The 18,352-nt window shown below is 35.9% G+C and overlaps 1 protein-coding gene across 9 annotated transcripts in view; it reads left to right on the forward strand.

The window, feature by feature from the left end:
- IL1RAP (interleukin 1 receptor accessory protein) overlaps nucleotides 1-18,352 on the forward strand; it is a 147,456-nt gene that overhangs the window by 91,267 nt on the left and 37,837 nt on the right. For all 9 annotated transcript variants that reach the window (XR_010111709.1, XR_010111710.1, XM_008978661.4 and 6 more), the window contains 3 exons: nucleotides 2,818-3,004; nucleotides 14,126-14,291; nucleotides 17,198-17,269. Coding sequence is in view for 7 of the 9 variants with exons in the window: in XM_008978661.4 (XP_008976909.1) it covers nucleotides 2,818-3,004; nucleotides 14,126-14,291; nucleotides 17,198-17,269 (425 nt within the window). In the remaining 2 variants the exon portion in view is untranslated. The remainder of the gene's footprint in view (nucleotides 1-2,817; nucleotides 3,005-14,125; nucleotides 14,292-17,197; nucleotides 17,270-18,352) is intronic.

Consider the following 18,352-nt stretch of genomic DNA (forward strand, 5'->3'; position numbering starts at 1 on the left):
ACTGGTATATGGGTTTCTGAGGATCCTGAAATACTCATGTTGTCATTATTTATGTTCTAATACAACTTGGTAGAAGTTAAAGCAGATTATAGTGGAACGAGCATTAGGAGAAGACAGAGAAACCAGGCCATCACTTACACTCTGCCACTACTTAGCTGGTGACCTTAGGCAAGTCCTGTCCATGTCTGAGAGCTGTGGTATCTACGTCCACATAGGAAGAGAGTTGGCATACATGCTTGATGAGCTCCTTTTTTTCTTTGATAACTGTTCATCTGTTAACATTTCCCAACAGGAAGAAGTCATCAGGAGCTTTCTGTTTAACTATGGTCTCCTCTGTGTATCTTAGTGCTTCAGTATCAGTTTTACTTTTTCCTTAATTACTTACTACTTGCCTGTAGATCTTCCACAAACTTTTCTAATCTTCTTTTACATTATAGGAGTAGAGCTGCATGACTATTAAGACCTGCATATACCTTTAATGTTATTTATCAACTTCCAGATTGTCACCTCTTCAGTTTACTTCTCTATCTTCCATGTTCCTAAAGCAAATCTAGAATTGAAATTGTCTGGTAGGAGCACTACTAGGTTTCCTGTTTTACTGAGGAAATGTCTAATCTGAGAATGACCTTAAACTGAAACATGTAGAACCATAGGCCTGAATGTCTTTAAGGCCATAAAGTTAGTTTGGTCTTTCAGTGTTTTATTTATATTCTTGCCCCAATACTGTTCAACTTTGGGAGCTAAAAAAAGTCGGTCGAACCACTGTTCTTCATATTTTTTAAAATCAGAAAATATATCCTTAAACTTAAATTTACCTTCTATAACTTCCACCTATAGAATCTGTCTTGCACGTGGCAGATGTTTTGTTATTTGTAGGTAGGGGTCATGCCTACCACTCCCCCTTGCCACCTTCTGAGCATTGTCACAAGTCATCTTTAACACCCCTCCCTCCCTCTTTGAGAATGCATACCCCACCCCTTCCACTATATTTATTCATAAGTCATTTTGGTACCAAATAAGCCAAATAGGTGTGATGTGATGCCTCCCAAATGTTATTTAGACAAAAATCACAGAAATGGCTGAACATAGACTCCTTATCCCATCACCCTAAAAAATTAGTTGTTTTTATTATTGTATGTTCTTTTTCATGTTTTCCTATATTTAGACACAAGTTTTACATCCATTCCATTTATTTAATAACAAATATTTATTTAGCAGTTACTGAAAGTTAAGACACTGTACTAGATGCAATTTATGTAATAAAAAACATGAATAGCATTGTGGGACTTATATTTTACAGAGGATAAGTGTACATATCTATAACATAACAATCTAATTTTGAGCTATAACAAATTTAAGAAAGGAAATGTCCAAGGTGCTCAATAAATGACAGATCAAATTTAGATATGAGGTGGGAAAAGATAACAGAGAAGGCCTGCATGTGAAATGGAGGGGGTGGGGGAAGTAAGCCCTCCAGGCAGACGGAACAACGTGTGTGAACATTATAGCACCAATGTAATTCCCCAGTCATCCTAAGGAATTGTTATGTGTTTGTTTTTTTCCTTCATGCCTGATTGTTTGTATACATTCTCACAACAACTTGGAATGGTTGTACCACAGGTTTCTTGATAATATTCCATTTGTCACATTTTCTTCTATTGATTTTAATGTTTTCCTTGCTGATATGGCTCTGGATGGGCCATTTTGACTATTTGCTGTCTCTATTCCTCCTTTTCTATCGTTCTATCATGTGACAAAATATCCAGACATAGGATTGCTAGGGCAAAAACAAAGGCGTTTTATGATCCTGAAAGCATAGATTTTCCCAAAGGTTGCTTATACCATTATTGACTCTGCATAAATATGCCATTCATGCCTCTGCCTTACCAGCACTGAGCATTATTGAGAATGTTTTAGGTGTTACATATATACACAGTTATATTTTGCTATGTTGAACAGCAGAACAGGGGATATGTTCTGAGAAATATTTGTTGGCTGATTTTTGTCATTGTATGACCATCATAGAGTATAGTTACATGAACTTGGATGGTAGAGCCTACTACACACCTAGGCTATATGGTATAGTCTGTTACTCCTAGGCTACCAACCTGTATAGCAGGTTGTGGTACTGAATACTATAGGCAATTATAACACAGTGGTAAGGATTTGTGTACCTAATCTATCTAAATATAGAAAAGACACAGTTAACATACAATATAAAAGATGATAAAAACAGTACACCTATGTAGGACACTTATCATGAATAGAGCTTGTAGGACTGGAAGTTGTTCTGGGAGAGTAGGTGAGTGAGCAGTGAATGAATGTGAAAGCCCAGGACATTACTATACACTTTAATTTGTCTGACAGTGCATAGGTTTGTTTATACCAGCATCACCAAAAACATGAATAATATGTTGCCCTATGACATTACAATGACGATTACATCAATAAACAATAGAAATTCTTGAGCTCTATTATAATTTTATGAAACCACCATCACATATGTAATCCATCATTAACTGAAATGTCATCGTGTGACACATGACTATTTATATACACTGACAAACACACACTTAGGATCGCATCTGAAAATATACTTTAGTACATTAATAGTAGTTAATTAATTGTGCCTTTTTTAATTCTATGATGTCAATTCGTGTAGGAAATGCCTCCACTACCATTTTATCTCTTACATGAACTTACATGTATAAATGATGTCTCCGTATGTAGCATGGCTTCACTTAGTTCATTTGAATGTGGTTGCTCTATGAAATCAAATGCAAATACTACCCATTCATTGTATATTTCTTTTTTCAGGAACACTACATATTGCAGCAAAGTTGCATTTCCCTTGGAAGTTGTTCAAAAAGACAGCTGTTTCAATTCCCCCATGAAACTCCCAGTGCATAAACTGTATATAGAATATGGCATTCAGAGGATCACTTGTCCAAATGTAGATGGATATTTTCCTTCCAGTGTCAAACCGACTATCACTTGGTATATGGTAAGGAAAATTAGACTACATTTTATTCTCTCTAATGGCTTATAAAATGATAATGCTTATTTGCTGAGTTATATTTATAAGCAAAGGTGTTTCTCTTCAGATTATCTGATCTATTCCGTAATAGCTTTATGGAAGTATTTCAGCACGTCCTCATTTTATACCATTTTAAAGGAAGTGGTGCACAGTACTTTGTCTCAGGCCACTATTTCTGAAATTATTCTAACTAGAATACCAAAACTACCTTATTTCTGTTAACTTCATGTGAAATACATTTTAAGAAATGCTGCCCACTTCTAGTTCCTGCTGAGTGAAGTCATAAGCTGTTAATTCTTGTGGTGAATTTCAATTCCTTGATTAATCAGTACTGCATTTTATTATTTATGTGTGTTTTTTTCTTTGCCCTCATTTGTGAGCACTGTCCGTCTATGGTCTTTTCCACATCCGAGGGATTTGGAAAATGTTTCGTCAAAATATAAAAGTGTTGGAAGGTAGCGCTTGTAGCAGCAACATAGCTTTTGTATCGCTTCAAGTCTCCACATACACCAAAGCCAAAACCCCACGGCCAGAATCTGTACCATAACTCAGTGACAAGTTATCCATAAGAATCACCTTTGATAAAGTTAACTGAGACAAGCCACCAACAGCCTAAGCCCATATGGGATCAGTGTTTGTGGGGAAGGAAGCAGATGGAAGTAACGTGGTGTCTGTCAGACTTGACAACAGGAGAACACCAAAAGAGCCAACAGGTACTCACTGGAAAGTGTGATGAGCCAATGTGAGAACAGGAGCTGAAATTGGGAGAGGTTTTGCTCTCTAATAAGGGGTAGTGCAAGAGACCTATAAGAAGAAGCTCTGAAGGGGTGGGAAAAGTTGTAGTTCCTCACAACTCTGAAATATGACCAGCCACGTTGAGGAGAAGCTACTGTGAGTAGAATCAAAAGTAAGCTGGATGAGGACAATATATAGGAAGGAAAGAGAAGGACTGGTGAAAAATGGATCAGGAGAACAAAGCCAGGACATCTTAAGACCAAGACACCATTGTTTTCAAAAGATATCTTGGTGCAGTTAGAAAATCCTTTTCTATTTTAAAATTCAGAAAAAACTACTATTTCCTAAGTGAGCTAAATGACATTTTAAAATGATACAAGCTGTGAAAGAATCATAAGAATTAGAAATATCCAAAAATTATATATACTATGTAACTCCATACAAACTTAGAAGAAAATAAATCATTTTAGAAATGAAGATAATCTAAGAGGAAGATCACAGAATAAAAAACACAATAGATAATACCTTAAGATTAATAGAAGGTGAAAGGGAGAAAAAATTAAAATTAAAAAAATGACAAATACAATAAGAAAATTAGAATGGCTGTAAGAATATCAGATAAAGTAGACAGTGAGGATTACCAGAGATAACGATGACCTTTCATAATAATAAAAGGATCACTTTATCAGCGAAACATAAAAATAACAAAAGCTTGTGTGCTTAATAACAATGCTTCAAAAACATGCAGCAAAATTTGGCAGAACTCCCGAGAGAAATAAAAAATTCCACAAACACAATTTGTTGTAAATTTCAAAAGCTGAAAATTTTAAATTCTGTCTCTGCTTAAGTTGTTAATGGTACAATTTGGGAGTCAACTTGAAGAGTCTTCTGTTGGCCAAAGATGAACAATTTGAACCGAAATAATTTGAACCTAATTGCAATGGTTTAAATCCTATGAAGTCAGTTTAAATTTATAAGTTTATAATGACATTTCACAAAATTTAATGGGTTACATTTGGATGATGATAGGAAATCAGTTTATTATCTTGAAAACTGGTAAAGGAGAATAATCAAGTATTCATTCTGGTTTTCCTAGAAGACATGTAACATGGGGTAATGAAGTGTTGTAGAGAGGTGTGTTTTGTAAAGTGTTTCTAATAGTAAATGATAATTTAATGATCCAATTAGAATTATCATCACCTTGCAACTCTCAATAGATTAATAAATCTAGGCATCTAAGCATCAATGACTGCTAACATCACAAGAGGAAAAACCATCAGACATGTTTCTTCTGATAAAAGAAGAAAATATTACATATTGATTCATATTACCAACTTAATTAAACCTGAGTCGGATTAAGCCTTTGGATCCCACTGTCATTTTGCAGGAGATATATAAATAACATAGAAATACATTGAACTACAGCATAAATATGTCATCCATAAAATCCAGACTATGTGAAACTCTATGGGCCAGATGTGCTGGGTTTTTCAAAAGATAAATTGTAAGAAAAGGAATGTCATGAAGAGGGACTGTATAGATTAAAAGAAACATATAAGACATTTAAAAAGTAGATAGCACTGTAGCATCTAAGCATGCATATATAGGTGAAAAGTATATAAATAAAAACAAGGAAGTGATTTTACTATAAAAGTATAGATAGTGCCTACTTTGGAGGGTAGTAAAGGAGGTGTGATTGACGTGGGCCGTGAAGAAGGCCTTCAGGAGGGACTGGCAAAGTTCCTGGACCTGACTGATGGTTACAAAGGCCTTTGCTTTATAATAACTCATTAACTCTTAGATGTGTTTTGCATGGTTTTTTTGTATGTGCTTTATTTTACAATAAAATGACTAAGAGGGATGGAGGGAGAGAGAGAAGAAAGGTAGAAAAGGAGTGAGGAAGAGAAAGAGATGCAGAGACTGATTTAAGAGATTTAACCACCAATTGCAATGAATCAACTTTAGTTGGATCTTTTTCATTTGAAAAAAACTATAAAGCAAATTATGAAAAGATCAGGAAATTTGGAACATACAACACTAATGTTACTAATAAATTATTACTTTTTAAACTTGATAATGGTACTGTAGTTATGCTTGCAGAAGGAGTTTTCTTTCTTGGAGATACTCAAATATTGTTTAAAATAAAATTATATGATGTCTGTGATTTGCCTCAAAATAATCTTGGGGGGCAGTGAGTAGCTGTGCATGAGATAAGACATAGTCTCAATTAATACTTGTTGAGGCTAGTAAAGATACAGGAGCTCGTTGTCCTCTCTCTGATTATAATTTTTCATAGTAAAAAACCTAAAAGATGGTTAAAAATAATATTAACAGTTTTACATCAATAAGTGTAATATACCTTCCAGTTAAAAAAAAAAAGTTTATTTACCCTGCAATCTAGGTTTTAATCTCGAACCTTATTTGATTTTTTAGTTTTATTCCCATACACATCCTGCCGTTTTCTCGTCTCCTTTTTTCCTCATGCATTTCCTCTGCCTAGAATGTCCTCCCTTTAGAACAGACCAAATTGTACCACCTTTATTAATTGTTCCTTGTTCCCTCCAGCTGGAAATCATATTTCTCTCAGGTATTCCTGTTTATTTATACCTGTTTCAATATTATTTTTCACTTCTTTATTTTTTTAGTCATTCATTCATGACTACAGATAGTCCTCGATTTACTATGGTTTGACTTAAGATTTTTCAACTTGATCGTGGGTTTATTGGGATAAAACCTCATGGTATGTCAAGTAGCTTCTTATGATTTATGATGGGGCTATGGTTTCTACTGAATTTTTATCACTTTCACATTATCATAAAGTGGAAAAATCATAAATAAAACCGTCATAAGTTGGGGACCGTCTGCTGTGTTGTGAGAATTAAATGCATTTTTGACTTAACCATATTTTTGACTTATGATAGGTTTATTGGTATGTAACTTTCATCATAAGTTGAGGAATATCTGTATACTAGCTGAAGATTAACTGTGATCAGTGCAATATGCCAGGGGGTTGAGGGAACACCATAGTGAATAAAATATATGCCCAGAGCTGTGTAGTCCCAAATGACCTCATAATTTAATACAAATAACTTTGTAAATACAAAGAATTTCTACTCTTATCAAAATGTAAACTTCTAAGTTTCATAAGAGTGACAAGGAGAAAATACTGTTGGTTTTAAGGAGAGAGAGATATGTATCCTAGAAGACAGCATATTTCTTGAGGGCAAAGCTATGTAATGTCTTACTCTGCATCTCCGGTGATTTCCAGATTTCTGGTTTTCATGAAAGGATGACATGGTGCTATTAACCAAGGTATGAAGTAACAGAGGAGAAGCAGGTTTAGGGAGTAAGTAATGGGTTAGGTAATGCCATATTAAGTTAGTTGCTGATGTCTGTGAGACTTCTAGCTGGCGGGTGGCAGTGACTAGCAGGCAGTGGTTACATGATTATGAGTCTGGAGCTTAGGAGAAAAATCAGAGCTAAAGACAGAGAATTGGGTGCATTCATGTGATAGTTGAAGCACTTAAGAAGACTAAATAAAGTGAGAAGAGAACTGAGCTAATGCCATACTCTGGAGATACTATTCATGGGTAAATGGAGACATAAATTCTGAGAAGGAGACAGAAAAAGTCACAGCTGTAAAACAATTACCATGGCCAATATCCAACCAGGCACAGGTGACTAAAAAAGGCAAACAACATGGCCAATATGGTGAAACCCCCATCTCTACTAAAAATACAAAAACTAGCCGGGCATGGTGGCGCACACCTGTAGTCCCAGCTACTCGGGAGGCTGAGGCAGGAGAATAGCTTGAACCTACAAGGTGGAGGTTGCAGTGAGCTGAGGTCGTGCCACTGCACTCCAGCCTGGGCAATGGAGGGAGACTCCATTTCAAAAAAAAAAAGACAACAACCAGTCATGTTTTCTCTTATTTGATTAAGAAGATTGCTAATAATTTCTGATATATTGCTTCCTGTTCCTCTACCTTTGGGTAATCAACTGACACATTTAATCCTAAGACTTCTGCCATCTTGGAAACAAAACAAAGGTTCTTGGTCACTGCATCCTCCTGTCTCTGTACAGCAGTGCTAACTTGCCTTCTATTTTCTGCCTTTTACAATCATCCCCAAGCATCTACCCGGATGTCTTGGTCCTTCTTCAGCAATTCTTTTTCAGTTGTTATCAACAGAGGTTCCTACATCTGTTGGTTCCTACCTCTATGGATCTATCTTTTAATCCTCACAGACTTATTTGCATTACTAAAAGAGACATGGTAAAGATGTTCTCTTTTAGTAATGCAAGTAAGTCTGTGAGGATTAAAAGATAGATCCATAATAATAAGTTTCAGGAAATTTGCTTTCCTGTTATCTGAAAGATGAAAGCTGCTAATCTTAAGAAACAAAGAGGAAACTAATATTTCTTACATTTCAGTAATCACACGGCAGCGTGCTGTGTGCTTTGTGTTCATATGTAACACCAGCTCTGCAAGGGAGATACCATATTTTGACAGATTAGGAAATGGCGATTCAGAGAGATAAACAATAACAGCTAACATTTACTGAACCCACGTATTGTTCCAAATGCTTGATTTTACTTAATTCTGTCAACATCCTTATGAAATAGGCTGTCATGTTTTCCCCATGTTATCGTTGAGGAACCAAGGTATAGCGTGGTTGAGAAATATTTCAAGGCCACAGAACTAGGAGCTAAGATTCTACCCTATGTAATGTAATGTGTCAGGAAACCACACTTTTACATTTTCATATATAATTTACTCAAAACAATGCAGCTACTAATGGGAGAGTCTGGGATTTCAGGCCAGTTCTGTGTGATTACAAAAACTGTACTCTCTAGAACTGATGTAAGGAGGGTGGTCCAGCCTTTACTTTTGGAGCTTAGGACATTTTGGAAGGGCAGGGTGATTTTTGAACACATACTGGGGTGTGGACTGGACTGTGGGACGTAGGCGAACCTGTGGATAGAGGGCCCTGAGAAATCAGAGGCGTCTCAGACAAACTGAGATTACAGGAAACAGAGAACCAAATGTTTACATTTCAGAACTACTGAAGAAATGGGATAGGATTGGATTGTCCTCCTCCACATGCCTTCTCTTTCTCCTCTTTTTTTTCCTGCATGGCAGAAAAAAATTCTGCCATGAATTCACAATTCTCTGATTCAACATTAGGTATTCTAGTTTAACTCCTGTGAGTTAAACTGATGTTCAGCAAATATTTGTTGAATAAGCCAGGTTTTATAACTAGCCTGGAAAGCAAACCATAGTTTGTAAGTGATTTACAGAATTTCAAATAGCTGGCTTATAAAACAAATTCTGAAATATACCATGTGTATAAATGGGAGACTGCCTGTTTATTCACATAGGAACCTCCAAACATATAGAAGTAAAGACACAGGTAATGCAGTCCTTTTGTTGTTGCTTTTGTTACTGATGAGATTAATTTAGAGTCTTTGGCAGGCCATCCTAACTTTCATATTACTGTGTTAATTCTCTTCCTTATAGTTTGATATTTAAAACTTTATCTTTTAGAGATGCTTATAAAAGCATAGACAATTTTCTCACCGAGGATCAAAGGAACCATTTTATTGGGTGTTTTGTAGATTACATTTATGACAGCTGCTGAAATACTCTCACCTGCTATTTATCAGAATAGATAATGACTTTTCTATTATCTTTGTGGTTGTAACTTTCCACAAAGCTAGTTTTCCTTGTACCCATAGTGATTATTAAAATTGATATATTACCTCCACTTTTCATTTTTATTGTGAAATTAATCAGAATTGGTCAAGCATTTTTTATAACTATCTCTTAGAAAATAGGAAAATATTTGCTCTTCCAGACTAAGTGCTATCAGGAAAGAACATTTCTGAAAATGTGCCAGGCTTGGCCTTCTTGTTGGCATAGAGATATTGTTGAGAAATTAGTTCAAGGTCTGTGTAGTAGGCCTTATTTTTTAAATGCCTGCTCCTATTTGATTTGACAACATAGATTGGTTCTTTATCTCTTTTCTTTACCTACACTTCCTATATAGTGATTGGATTTTCAACCTTTAGTGTGAGAGAGTATGTATCATATTTTCTTTCAGAGCTATACACATATAATTCTATATGTGTACATATATGCATATACAGATAACATTTGACGTAAGGTTTAGGGCCTCTGAGTACTCAAGATTCATGACTTAAACACAAAGCCAAATTCAAATAGCTATGAAGTCTTGAAGCCACTTCAGGCCATATAAATCACCTACTCTGTACTTCGATAGCACTTCATTCATATCTTGTCTTTATTATTCTAGAGATTTTCTCTTTTTTCTTTAGTAAGTAGTGACCACTCTTTTCCTGTCTCTTTCTCTTTCCCTTCAATACCAAGCACACAGCATAAAACTGAGCCAACTATATTGTACTTAGAAATTGATTAAATAATTGAATGAATTAGCCTGCCCTGTAAAATTCCAGAGAATAAGCGCTATTTGTGTGTTTTTTTTTTCTGGCAATTGTATACCCAGCTCCTAACCCAGTGCCTGGCCCGTAGGAGGGACTTTGTAAATATTTGTTGTGTAACCATTGCATGACTTAATTTTGTTAATTGGAAGTGACTAATTTATCTAACTCTTCTAAGACTTCATAGCAAAATATGTGTTTTATACCAACTTTATCTTGAATGCAAAAACTTCAGTAGATACTACTAACAGTTCAAACCTTGTATCCCAATTAAACTATTTGTATCTTTACATCTACTTTCCCTTTCCATCCTACAACCCACCATCCAATGTCTTATATTCCAAATACTCATCAGCACTTATACACTCGATGAGCCCTCAGCTCCATGCCTTTTGGGTCTTGCCTTCTCTCATTCATACCTTTGATCAGGCAACACTAATGTGTCGAGCATTTACCAAGCACCAAGTATTGAGCAAGTTTCCGACCACGCAGATATGGAACTTAAAAACCCCACTGTCCCTCATACAAGTTAATTTTCCAAAGGAGGAACTCTGCATGAAAACAGAGCATTATAATAATGTAGTTTAAGTACTAACAGTCAGGGAAAAAAATTAAGACAATACAGGTGAGTTCTTCACGCTTTTTCCTGTGCCTGAAGTGTCTACTTCCCATGTCTACCTTCTTCCTCAACAGATGTTAATATTCTTATCATTTAAGAACCAGCCCAAATATTTCTTCATTAAGTTTTTCTAAGTTGTTTTGTTTTTATTTCATACTCCCTTGCCCCTAAATGCCTTTTATTGTGTTTGTTGCAATCCTCCATTAGACCATGAATAACTATAAGTTAGAATTGTATCATTTCCATTTTGGTGCCTTCACACAGTTCTTTACACATTGTTGGTTTCTCGAATGGAAACACTTGTTCTTACTTCATCATGACATTCCTCCACTGCACCCTTCCCCTCCCCACATCATTCGTTTCAGTTGAAAGATCCCAAAGTCATTTCTTGTGTTGTTCTTTACCTATGTGTTGTGGTCGGTTGCCACAGCAACCATAGCATGGTTGAAAAATCGCTCTTCTATTTAACTTCTCTCTTTTGAATTCAGAATGAGGAACTAATGGGTCAACTAGGATTGTTTGTCTTCTAGTCAGACAAGTGTTTGCTTTATTTTGGAAATTCACTTACTGTTCACTCATTTCTTATATTTTAAAGCAAGTTTCCTATTCTTGGAGAATCTAAATCTTTTTTTATGTTTGTTTTCTTCTGGATTCCAAATAAATGGTTTTGAAATCATTATAACATTTTCAGGTTTTATTTTTATCAACAGTTTATTATGTTTAAAATTATCCTATGTGTCTCAGGTACATGTGTTGTGAAGTGTCTAGAGACACAGTCGCTGATAAGAAAGAGAGAGCTAACCAGACACACAGCAGGTTAATGTTCATAGACATTTGCAGTGTAACAATGCCCTGAATTACCCTCACACACGTATTAGAATGTAAAATATTCCCTTTATTTCTAAAATGTTTTTGGCCTAATAGCTTTGAAACAGCTATAAAAAGTTTCTTTCATCACATTCTTAAGGAAATACTGTTGACAAGTTCAGTAAAAATAATTGACTTCTCATCCTCAAAAGTGTGCTTCCTCAGTTTACCACTGATTGCAGGAATTAGCCTGTTTTAAGTGATAGAGCCACATCACGCTTTTCACTCAGGCTGGCTCCAGGGATGGCACAGGTTCAGGGCTGCTATATGGAATGAAGAGACACTATCAGGTGAAATTAAAAGCAAGGACTTTGAAACAAGTAGATCTGAATTCAAATTCCAGCTTTAACACTGTCTGGTGGTATGACATTGACAGTTACTTAACGTTTCTAGGCCTTGTTCATTCATCTATAAAACGGAGGTAAAAGCATTACAAACTTTACATGTTTGGAATAAGGATCAGACGAGACAGAGTATATGTTAAGTGCATGTCTCAGTATAATTTTTTATAGCCTCAACTCACTGCTGAGGAGAGGTGTTCATTCTTAGTTAAGAAGCTAATGAAAGACCGTTATTCGGCTTTCTGGAAAACTGAATTTCAGCTCTCTACTGTGTTATCTAGAATATCTCTGTCTCATTTTTTCCATCTATAAAATTACAGCATATTTAGTCTGATCTGTCTACTTCACAGGAATTTCAGAATAGCTAAGCTAACAAATGAGGGGGAAATACCTTTGAACTGTTTAAATGAAAAGTACCACAAAAATCAAATAGTTCTATTGATACTGTAAACTCAATTCAAACCAAATCTGACATAAACTTGTAAGAATACGGGCCTTTGAGACCTTATCCTTTGTGATAACCTAAGGATATTGAAATCATTTGCTGACCTGACAAGTGTCTACAAGTATTGCTTATCTTACAGGAGAAGCTGCGTTGAAAAAAATACGTTACCCAAGCTTATAGTAGCTTCCTCTTGATGATCTTTTCCATGAAATGGAAGTTCAATGCTGTTCTTAAAATACACATTTCCTGTGACAAAGCATTACAAAATGTGCCTCAGTGTAACTGTCATATTTCAAAATACATGCTCCAGGAATTGAAGAAAACCTTAATCATACAAACATTAAAGATGAAATATGTGAATTAAAAAAATTGAAGTTACAAGCTAGCAGTAGACTCCCAGAAATTTAAAGATGTAAAAAGCCTTAGAGATAACCTAATCTTTTTGTCATAGGTGACTTATTGATATTTAAAAGAAAAACAAAAGCTTTTCTAAAAGTAAATGTTCAACATATATTTTTGTCACAGATAGTGTGTTGATTTTTTTTTCTCAAAAACGGCAAAAAGTAATAATTTAGCCAAATAGTGAGACTGAGAATTTGAAACGGGATTCTAGATATGTTGAATGAGATAGTTGTTGACTGAGATAGTTCAATTTCTCAATTTTAAATGTCAACAGTTATATGCAAATGTGAATTAGGAGCAGAAATACATTCCTAGATCTTGATCAGGCCCATGAAGATATTTTATTTTTAGTTTCTGAAATCTGTGATACTCAGTTATAAAAATGGGATAAAGTTGGTGGCTCATGCCTGTAATCCTAGCACTTTGGGAGGCCCAGGCAGGCGGATCACGAGGTCAGGAGTTCAAGACCAGCCTGGACAGGATGGTGTAACCCCATCTGTACCAAAATTACAAAAATTAGCCAGGCATGGTGGCGCGCACCTGTAGTCCCAGCTTCTCAGGAGACTGAGGCAGGAGAATTGCTTGAACCCAGAAGACCGAGGTTGCAGTGAGCTCAGATCACACCACTGCACTCCAGCCTGGGTCACAGACTGATGAGACCCTATCTCAAAAAAAAAAAAAAAAAAAGTAATAAAAGAAAAATACAAAACAGTTTGGAAATATCTGATACAGGGAAACAACAGGGTGATTAAAAATGCCAATCAGACATCTAAATTGGGGCCTAGATTATCAGACGGAGTGACTGGAGTCCCAAATTAATATAATCAGTGAAGAAATATTATAAAAAGAAAAAGAATTGCTTTCTAAATAGCAGGTCTTGCAGTTGCTCAAGTTTCCTTAGTCATTATTTCAAAACTGTAACTTTGCTTTACTATCAACATAGGATGCCCAGAATTTGATCCTGAGACAGGAAGCCTGTGTTTTTGAAGTCACACTTTAGTTTAGAATTTTAATTTCTCATGATCAGAAAAGATAATGACAGGTGTTTCATTTATTCTTCACAGAAATCTTGTCAAATACTTGACCAAAATAGTTTCATAAAAACTGCAGCATGAATATTTCGGTGTTCTGTGCAAAATTAGATGTGAGCGTGCGTGTGTTTGTATGTTTTCTATGCATGTATCTAAAAAGTAAACTTTTTTTTTTTTTACTTTTTCTAGGGCTGTTATAAAATACAGAATTTTAATAATGTAATACCCGAAGGTATGAACTTGAGTTTCCTCATTGCCTTAATTTCGAATAATGGAAATTACACATGTGTTGTTACATATCCAGAAAATGGGCGTACGTTTCATCTCACCAGGACTCTGACTGTAAAGGTAGTAGGTAAGCATGATTAGTGTCCAGTACACACAACAAGCATGTGATCATCTTGTTATGGTTTTTAATAGTTTATTACACACTAGTATGTAAATTGTATAAGAAAAGAGATTCATGTTTTTTGTTTACAGTACTGTCTCTAGAGCCTTCAACAATTCCATGCACATCGTAAGCATTCAATAACTGTTGGTCAACTGAATGAATATGTGAATAAATGAATGAAGTAAAGGTAGTTTGGGGAGGGAAAGGAGCACCAGACAGATCTGTGTTCAAATTCTGTCACTGCCACTTATTAGAAACATGACTTTGAACAAGGTCCATGTCTTTATCTGTACTCTGGAACTGCAATTGATTGAGAATATTTTTTAAAAATTCATATTGTATTAATGCAGTTTCAGGCAAGCAATAGAGACTCAGTGCAACACTTTTGTCAAAAGAATGTTTTACTTGGATTAAGTAAACTCTATTTTTCTACATACTGAAACTGCTGTACCTATTGCTGAAGGTATTTGCTGGCAATAATGTTCAACCATTATTTTGCACTAAGAGAATAGGGGGTGAGAAACTAGGAAAGTGGGAAAGGCAATTCTTAGACAGAGTTGACAAACTCCTAGCAAACCCAGAAATAGAGAAGTAGTGTCAGGATATATGGCTTTTGGGGATTACCCCTAAATACCACTGTGTCCAGTGTATTAAAAAAGATAGCATCTCTGGGTATTGTTTTGTCATACCCCATCTTTTAATAGATGGAAACATTAGGCTCACTGACAGGAAGTAACCTGTTTAGAGACACTCAGTGAGTTACTTGAAGAAGTAATTCTAAATCCCAGGTCTCTGCTCAGGGCTTTTTCTACTGGTCTGGCATGATTTAGTATACGTTAGCAACAAACAGCCTTTCATATAGTGCAAATAGTATTCAAACAATGTTGTAATCACTTCTGTTCTTTTTCTGCTTACTTTCTAAATAATGCTGAGTTGGGGATTAATTCATAAGAAAAAAACAGACTAAATTTTAGAAGTCAAATGAATAATGTAACCTTATATTCATCTTAGCAGTTGTTTCTAATATATGTGCTTAAAAGTATGCATTTTGGGGAAGTTGGGAATAAGCATACTTGGTCACTCTGATTAACAGATTTAAAAATTCACAGACAGATCTGGGCACTGGGGACTTCTTTGTCAAATTTCAAGCAACACAAGTTTGTTGTTTCAAAGCTGCAAAGTATTGAGTATTTATTATATGCCAGTAGCATATCCTTAATATATATTCCTTAGTTTATTTCTCATGGTGAAACTGTGATATGAGTTTTAATTACCCTCATTTTAGAGTTATGAAAAATTAGCTTTTCAAAGATTAGGAAAAACCAAGTAACTTTGCTTTCGCATATTTATATGGTTAATATATGGCCAAATCAGGATTAGAACTTGGTTATTAAATCTTTGGAGCTCATACTTTTGAAGACAATACTAAAAACTCTATTCAATGTATTATTTTTTAAAAATTAGGAGTATTGAATATTATAAAGAGCAGCAATCTCATAAACAAACATTCAACTGGTAACTAGTCATCAGGTAGACTAATGTGCCGGCCTTAACATCATGATTGTGAATTTTCCATTGATTTACTCATTAATATAATACTTATTTAACCAGCTTCCATACTAGACACTTTCGGTAATGTTGTGAAGAAATACAGAGAGAAGAAACAACTGACTAAGGCATGAAAGCAATTAGGTATTATGCAACATAAGACATCTATCTCATGTAAGCTTTGGAAAGCTTTGCTAAGCAATCCGACCTTAAGCATGGAGGGTATTTAGTATGTTTTATTTTTTTCTTTGTAAAGCAAAAACTACTTTTTTCTATGCTCAAAACACTTTTGTCACTAAATGTGTGGCTTTTCTATACAAAGTAATTCTCACCTTTTCTGAGGACATTAACTGCATGTCCTACAGTTTAATTCAATTTGACACCAGTTATCCAGAGTTAGCACTGACCCCACAGGTGAAGGACTCCTTCCTAAAAGACTGCCCCACCCCCTACTTTAGATTCCAATCACAAGCAATAGGTTCCCGTGTTACCCACAACTCTGCCTGAGTTGGCTACAAACTTAAGATTCCTACTACTTCTTCCTCAGGTTCTGTGATTTGGTATTACTGCTCACAAAACTCAGGAAAACCTTTTACTTACCCTTACTTGGTTATTATAGAAAATATTATAAAGGATTCAAATGAACATCCAGCTGAAGAGATACATAGGGGAAGTTCTGGAAGGGTCCTGAGTTCAGAGCTCCACCCTCTCAGCTTGTGGATGTCCTTACCAACCTAGAAGCTCTCCGAACCTCATTGTTTAGGGTTTTTATGGAGGTTCCGTCACACAGGCATTATTGAGTAAAAGGACTGGAAATTTCAGCCACACTCCCAAACTTCCAGGGATGGGTGAGAGGCTGGAGATTGTGTTAATCATCTATGGTCTTTCTGGCTACTAGCGCTCATCCAGAAGCTATATAGGAACCCTAGCCACTAATCATTTCATTAGCATATAAAATCCACTCGTTACTCCAGAGATTCCAAAGGTCTTAGAAGCTGTTGTGTTGGGAATTTGGGACTAGAGCAATATTAAAACAAAAGATGCTCCTGTTACCCCTGTCACACAGGAAATCAAAGGGGATTTAGGAGCCCATGTCAGGAACTGGGAGCAGTCATCAAACCTGTATTTCCTTTATTTTATGCTTTGCTTGTTTTAAATGACTGAAGTGCAGTAATTGAGTATATCTTGGACTATAGGCCTTCTCTAAAACAACTGACAAACTATGCCAGGAAGTTAGTTAGGCAAGGTTCAGAGAAGAGCAGAATTTTTAATAAGGCTGCGTGATTTAACATCATCTCCCTTTTTTATTTCCTCTAACACAGGCTCTCCAAAAAATGCAGTGCCCCCTGTGATCCATTCACCTAACGATCATGTGGTCTATGAGAAAGAACCAGGTAATTACAGCTGTGTCTCTGAATTTCACTTGGATTCTCTTAATTACAAGGAATAAAATGTCATTTAAGTTAATGCAAGAAAGTAGACGACTGTTGTAGAGAAACACATGAATTGAAACTGAAATGTCAGAAACCAAGGCAGCTCTGGAGATCAGTTACTTCCCTGATCCCGTGGGCAACTCAAGAATTTTTTGCTTCACTCTCGCTATCTGCTCCCTTCTCCCTCTGCTAGCCATCTTCCTCTGCTGATTAGTGATTTCTGTTTGATGCAAACTTTAGCTTGCACACGGCTTTGGTTTGCCAAGGTTGCAACATGGGCACAAGATTTAGACATCCTTCAAGCTCCTGCTCCATTATGAAAGGTCAGTGGTGGATCTTGAAGGCAAGACTGTGAATATAATAGCTAACAACTGATAAAACTAGTAGACATTGATGCAGAACACTATTGAATGCTTACTGTGGCTCTTCGGTTCTTCTTTTAGTTTCCATAATTTTTCATTATAGACAAAAATCATTGATAACTGACCAAATACGGGATAACATGTTGCTCTTTTGACTCAAAGCCTCCCACAGTTAAGTGAACAGGAAACTATAGAAAATTGTAACATTTTCTATGTTGTATCACTTAGCAATAAATCCAGTCCAAACCCAATGAGAGGTGTTAACCTAAATAACAACAAAGACAATAGCTCTCCAAAAAGAAAAGGATTTATTCAGGAATGAATTGCAGATAGCAATCCAGGAATATGAGTGCTATGGCATCCCACGCGGGAACCATAGCCATACCCAGAAAGCATAGGAACATAACAGTTTTGAAAGGCAAAGTGAGGAAGATTACATAAAGTTGTTTTGAAATAATTATCCTTGGTTATAAGAACCAATAACAGGGTAACATCTGTCCAGGCTTGACTGGCATTTGGTGGTCAGACCTCCTCACGGAAATATTATTTGTTGAAGAATCGCGCTGGCCTTTGTGCAAGATAGTGGTGCTCAGAGTCTTTGTACTAGTTTGTATAACAGGCATGTGTGTGTGAGGGCCCTTTTTATATGACCTCCCAACTGTTTTTCTTTGGAGTGTGACAC

Source organism: Pan paniscus, chromosome 2, assembly GCF_029289425.2.
Source record: "Pan paniscus chromosome 2, NHGRI_mPanPan1-v2.0_pri, whole genome shotgun sequence".
Taxonomy (NCBI): domain Eukaryota; kingdom Metazoa; phylum Chordata; class Mammalia; order Primates; family Hominidae; genus Pan; species Pan paniscus.